Raw genomic sequence first — 6427 nt, 5'->3', positions numbered from 1 at the left:
GCGCACACACACACACACACACACACACACACACACACACACACCCCCCACATCACCTACCCGGTAAGCGATTCATATTGACCGACGGTGCAGACAAGCCGATACCCACATACCTACAATCGTAACCGCAACAATCACACTACACTACACGGAACACTCCGTCTCCAATGTCCCGTATGTCGCACACTAACCCGTCTCTTCCTTTGCTCGCCACCGTGATTTCGAAGTAGTACAGCCCGCAGGCGACGGGGATGGGATGAGCAGTGCGAACGGACGCCGCGTCTCGGTGGTGATTCTTTCCAGCTCCTACAGAACGAAAACGAAACACAAAAACGTAAAGAAACAGACACTCAATACGCCCAGGAAACGGAACAGAAACGGGACCCTCTGCGATTACGTCATAGTCGTCAAGTACAACGACACACGAAGCGAAACAGAGCGCCAGATCGGTCGATAAGGCAACCGACGTCGGCGTGTGAGAGAGAGAAATGCCTCACAACCTTTGTAGTGCACTCGCAGGTTCTGCTGAGACAGTCCAATAAACGTAAACTTGTCTTTCGGACTCCAGCAGCGCGGAAGCGGCGTCACCGTCTCGTCGACGTGAGGATAGAGACGAGACAAATGCTTTGACTTGTCCTCTGTCATTGCACGGTGACAAGACTACCCGGATAAACCATTTGTAATACCCGTATGTGAAACAGTTTTTGGAAGCGGCGACGAGGATTTTCGATGAGGAGATTTGTCATTTGGCATGCTAACAAGTTGTTTTATTTTTTGAATATGTTTGGGGGTATTATCATTCAGTTGTGATTGTGATAGACGCCGATTGCGTAAGGCACACAAACGCGGGTGCCGTTTATTGGTCAAGACGCGTCCGTTCGACACTCACGAGATGATAAAGGACTTACAGAATGCTGGTACGTCAGTCGTGGTGCGAATTATGGCAGCCACGCCTCGTAGGATCGACTTTCGACGGATGAGGGAGGAACGACAACGCGACAGTGGCTTGTCATGTGCGCGCGTATTACGACAAGTCGATTTATATAGAGTTTATGGCGTTACATTTTGTGTATTCGTGAAATCCACGATTTTTATTACTGCGCATGCGTAGTAATTGTGCGCTAACAACTGTTGGGACTCCAAGCGTTAAATTGATGTGTAGGATATTCGATTACTCAAGCCGAGGCGCTGACGTTGTTGTTGAGCAACACAGTGAGTTCTGTAACACAAGAAACGACTTCTCGATCGGTTACCAAATTAGAACAAGTACGATAAATTTTAAAAATAAAAATTGAAGTTATTGATATCAACATAAATTTATACAGGAGGTTTATTCAACACAATGGAATGCTCGTCTTGATTCTATTCGGTAGATATCGCAATCCGATGTTTGGACACTTTAAATTATTTTGTTGATTTGATTTGATTTGATCAGCAAAGATATGGCAATACTGGAGAAGACGGAATTTAGTTCATTGAAGGAAGAAAATGAAGTTGAATGGGATGATTGTGATTGTAGAAAATTGATTTGTGACGACCGGTTTGTTTCTGACAGAAATTGAAGGTTGAGGTTGTCCAACTTCGAAACTATGTGAAGGTGAAGGACACACACACACACACACACACACACACACACACACACACACACACACACAAACATGGACGGACACACACAGACGGACACACTCACACACACACACACACACACACACACACACACACACACATGGACACACACACACACACACACACACACACACACACACACACACACACACACACACACACACACACACTCCCCACTACGTCTCTTCCATTTAAGGATGAACTGTCCAAGATGAGATCGAGTCTCACACTGGATTTGAATCTAGAGAAGAGCCGAAGCAGAGAGGAAGTCAGAAAAATAGAATGAATTAAGCTTATTACTCTTATCAGCTTGCTGGCGTTTCTTATAATTATAGATTAGTCATCTCGAGCAGCAGATTAGAGACACAAACAACAGAATAGAAGTTGAAGCTGCGAGTGTACAGACCAACTTAGAAAAGAATAAAGTTGATGTCATCAAGTATCTAGCTGGTGATGCACCAAAGTTGTTGCTGTGTGTGTGTGTGTGTGTGTGTGTGTGTGTGTGTGTGTGTGCGCGCGTGCGTGCATGTGTACGTGTGTGTGTGTGCGCACGCGTGCGTGCATGTGTACGTGTGTGTGTGTGTGTGTGTGTGTGTGTGTGTGTGTGTGTGTGTGTGTGTGTGTGTGTGTGTCACCGTGTGCACGCACACCTACATCTGTATAATAGCTACATTGTGTAGGTACCATATTATCAGTAGCAACATTCATGTTGGCCTACTGGAGACTAACAAAATCTTGACCTCCACCAGTACAACAACAAACACATTTCTCAACATCAAGAAACATCAAGTATAATTTGTTAATATTAACTCTAATATTTATGAGATGATGATGCATAGGCCAGTGACAGCATTGGCAATCAGTTGACACTGTAATTTGTTCACTGCACTTTAATTGACTAGCAAATTTATTGTTTATTGTCGAGCAGCACTCTCTCTTCAAAAGCATCTCAAATTGTAGTAAATTAATTAATTTTAATAATGAGTATTATATTGCGCTAACACCTAGATAGTAGCTACATCTAAGGGAAGCAAACGTAAAAATTAAATTTCGCCAGTCGTCCATTATTGGCACGTAGAGTAGCCCCATCTCACAATCTTTCTGTAGGGCGGGTCTACGTGTTACTCTAGAGACAAAATCTACACACGCGCGCACACACACACACACACACACCTTATTTGGCAAGTTTTCAATCTACTCAGCTGCAGCGCACGTTAAAACGTACAATACACGCGTCCTATTGCTTCAGCTAAACTCTGACTGCAGCGGGCGCGTTTTGCACTCTACTCTAGCTAGACCCTATGAGGATGGCGTGACTGGTGAGCACGTCACAGCGCCCCGCCCTATGGGCGGTAGCAATTTATCTTCGCGCGTTTGCAACACTCCAGACAGCGCAGTTTGGATTCCCCATCTCAGACTCTTCCCACATAAAACGTCATGATCTAGTCGTGGAGAATGACACCACTTCCGTAATGAAGACGCACCTACCTTGCATATACTGTACTTATATGTACGCACGAACACGCGGCCCAGTGAGCCGGCCTAAAACCTCTGACTGCAGCGGGCGCATCTTGCACTCTACACCAGATGGCATACAGTGGCTGGCGAGCGCACGTCACATCCGCATACTCGATTAAATTAATCGAACATACAAACTTCGGCAAACATCTCACCCAATCCGACTCGACTGGGCCGCCGCGTTTCGCGACGATCGGAGACCGTCATCTATCACCGAGATCGGAGACAGACATCTGTCCATCCAAACAGACGGAAGCGTGGGTTGGCGTATTCTAGTACAGGATAAAATTAATTGACTAAAAGTTATTTATAATAATAAATGAATGTGATAAATAATAAGTACTAGACAACCTGCAGCACTTACAGAAAACAGTGCTTCTGGGATCTACTCGGATCCTTCGTAAAGTCATGTCTTCTTTCTAGACAGCCGTGATGGTCTAAGTACTTCTGAAGCAGGGTTTGCTTCCGGTACTTGTAATAGACTTTACAAACCAGACTGATCTGGTTGACGGCACATACATGAATAAAATTAATTGTGCGTGCGCGTGTGTGTGTGTGTGTGTGTGTGTGTGTGTGTGTGTGTGTGTGTGTGTGTGTGTGTGTGTGTACACAAATCTCAAATTTCTCCTCCCCACGACCACATTTCATGATAGGACCTACCTTAAAAATTGTTTCTGTGTCTGACTACAGATGAGTCTAAAGCCTGGTTCACAATATTGACGCCGACGTCGACGTCGAAAATAGAAATGAATCGGCGTCAACATCAAAGGATGCCGCCGACGTCGAGGCGGTTGCTTTGAAGTTTGACGCTCAACTGAGCGTCGGCGTCATATTGTGAACCAGGCTTAAGAACGATTCGTGCAAGTGACCAAACGGCAAAGAAACTGCTTCATTAAGTTCCGTCGCCCCATCCTTTTGTATTGTAGCTAGGGACTGTGTGTACGTGACAACCAAGAAACACCTTCAGGAGTTGAATGCCACCTACAGTCAACTATTAATTAATATTCACACGTCAGTATGATCAATCCTTTACTACCCTGTGCTGCATCTAAGACTGTTGATAGTCAATGTTTGCTGATATTAATTTCTATGTCAGTAAATACCATACCACTGTCGTTACAACGGAACTGAGTGCATACCTAGACCGTACATTTCAATTGTCTTGATCACGATCGCAAAACGACGACTACCTATACCAGGCCTATATACGTAATCTAAACTACTAGGAAGTTTGCATGTTTAATTTTATGACAGCTAGGGTTTCAACAAATACGTATTGTCTAGCTAGGACTCGGCGTTTCAGTAGACGGTCTGAAAACTCAGTCGGACGTGTTAACGCGAGGCGCCTACGGATACCGTACAACTAGTATTTTAATAAAATTAATTAATTAATTATTATAAAATAATATAATTTATTAAACTAATAACTAATAAATTAATAAAATTAATTAATTAATTAATTATTATAAAAATAAAATAATTTATTAACTAATAACTAATAAAGTAATAAATAAATAATGATAAATAATATCATGTATAGCTGGACGAGTTATTTGACTTTAACTGTATTTACACTCTTGTCTGTAAACTAAATAATAATAAAAACGTTAATATTAATAATAATTTAAAACGTTAATATTAATTGTAACAATACCTGCTTTAATTGCCACAATCCAACCAACTAAAACATTAATTTAATATTTTAATAAGAAAAGTTTGTATGCACAGTACGTTCATACATAGTCGTGGTTTATCTAACTCACGCTAGCAGTAACACTGCACTCTGTTTCCTCGCAACGCGGACCACACCTCACAGTGGACAGAACAAACATTCGCATCTTCGCAGCAACGCACAACAAACAAGCGAACGCCTCTCCTCATCTCAACCGCGATGGAGGACATATTCAAGAGTTTCTGCGCATTTGGAAGCGGCAAAGAGTCGACAGCTCTGATGGATAACGCAAAGTTCGCGAAGTTTGCTCGCGACACAAAAATCTTGGACAAAAAACTGACGTCAACAGACGTTGATATCATATTCAACAAGGTCAAAGGGTTAGTCCACGGTGTCGTCTACACTACGGCATGTTTACTTGTCTAGCAGCTTATTTGTTTTCGTGTAGGAAAAGTGAAAGAAAGATCACGTTTGATCAGTTCAGAGAAGCGTTGAAGTTGTTGGCTGAGAAGAAGTATCCTGGAGATGCAGACGGAGCAAAGAAACTAGAAGATTTTGTATTGCAGGGAAAAGGGCCGACTGGCAACAAAACTACGGTTTGTTTGTTGATGTAGGAAGTTTGTACGGGCATTTTTTAGCGTCAGAGTCCCGGAGGTTGCGTGGTCACAGCTTCAAAACTCAAAATTCTAAGTGTACGAAACTAGGGCCTGCCTGCATATAACCAATTGAGTCAAAAAGCAGCCTATAAACCCTATTATTTTGCAGTTTAATATTTGGTGAAATTGAGACTAATCTTTAGTTGATATCAATTATTTAGAGGTAATTAGATTTTACTCGTCTCACGTCACGTTTAAATGCTTGCAATACTCGCTGCTAAACTTACTGTCCATAGGCGTGTGGGCCAAATGCGACCCCTGAGGAATGTGGCCTCATGCGTCGTTTAATTAACCGCCCCTCAAACAACTTCCAGATGATCTGACACTCAGTCAGTTGTGGGCAGAATTTTTCTAAAATTTTAATTAATTATTTTTAAAATATTTTTTAAGATTAATTAATATTTGCCGTTGATGAGCAAGCTCTGTCAAGTGCAACATTCTCAGACTTGGTCCCTGAACTCGAGATCCGTGGCCATGCCTGGGCCATGTGGGTCAATGGGGCCAAGGCCCCCAATTTCCTGCCTCACTGCATCACTTCCAAATGCTATAATAACAAATACGTGTTCGGCCCTACCCCATGTTGTCACTCTTAATCAAACCGTTTCATTGAATTTCAGAGTGGAGTGAAAACTGGCGGCGTCGATCGGCTGACCGACACGTCCAAGTACACAGGAAGTCACAAACAACGATTCGATGAGTCAGGCAAAGGCAAAGGGCTCGAGGGACGGCAAGATTTCGATGATAAAGCAGCATCCGGCTACGTGGGAGGATACAAGGGACAAGGAACATACGACAGCAAGAAATAGATGAAACACATCAAACACTCTAATATGTTTATCTGTGTGACTGATTAGTAGGCAGTGAGGCTGAGCACACTAACAGTAGTTCTACCCCATACGGCATTGTCATGCAGCTTGTCACAATATAAATAGTTATAGTATGCATAAGCAGCCGA

At 42.9% G+C, this 6427-nt stretch overlaps 3 protein-coding genes across 3 annotated transcripts in view; 2 read left to right on the top strand and 1 right to left on the bottom strand.

Moving 5' to 3' along the window:
• LOC134177863 (ran-binding protein 9-like) overlaps positions 1-667 on the bottom strand; it is a 15393-nt gene extending 14726 nt beyond the window's left edge. Inside the window, exons 1-3 of the mRNA XM_062644640.1 lie at positions 501-667; positions 192-306; positions 61-113 (exon numbers count right to left, since the gene is read on the bottom strand). Coding sequence (XP_062500624.1) covers positions 61-113; positions 192-306; positions 501-645 — 313 coding nt within the window. The 5' untranslated portion in view covers positions 646-667. The remainder of the gene's footprint in view (positions 1-60; positions 114-191; positions 307-500) is intronic.
• A 5-nt stretch (positions 668-672) lies between these two features.
• On the top strand, positions 673-2543 carry LOC134177864 (coiled-coil domain-containing protein 90B, mitochondrial-like). Its single transcript, XM_062644641.1, has 9 exons — positions 673-761; positions 820-917; positions 1163-1266; positions 1326-1369; positions 1436-1493; positions 1556-1597; positions 1823-1894; positions 1962-2076; positions 2307-2543. The coding sequence occupies exons 1-9, from the start codon at positions 730-732 to the stop codon at positions 2363-2365; spliced, it is 624 nt and encodes a 207-aa protein (XP_062500625.1). The 5' UTR covers positions 673-729; the 3' UTR covers positions 2366-2543.
• A 2378-nt stretch (positions 2544-4921) lies between these two features.
• Positions 4922-6427, top strand: LOC134178004 (tubulin polymerization-promoting protein family member 2-like; the record flags this gene model as incomplete). The annotated part of the gene is made up of 3 exons (XM_062644786.1): positions 4922-5196; positions 5265-5412; positions 6090-6427. Coding segments are annotated over 3 exons (612 nt in total), but the record flags the coding sequence as incomplete, so codon positions are not given.

Source organism: Corticium candelabrum, chromosome 4 (genome assembly GCF_963422355.1).
Source record: "Corticium candelabrum chromosome 4, ooCorCand1.1, whole genome shotgun sequence".
In the NCBI taxonomy this organism is placed as follows: domain Eukaryota; kingdom Metazoa; phylum Porifera; class Homoscleromorpha; order Homosclerophorida; family Plakinidae; genus Corticium; species Corticium candelabrum.
Note: the sequence above shows the minus strand (reverse complement) of the source record. Positions and strands in the feature narration are given on the sequence as shown.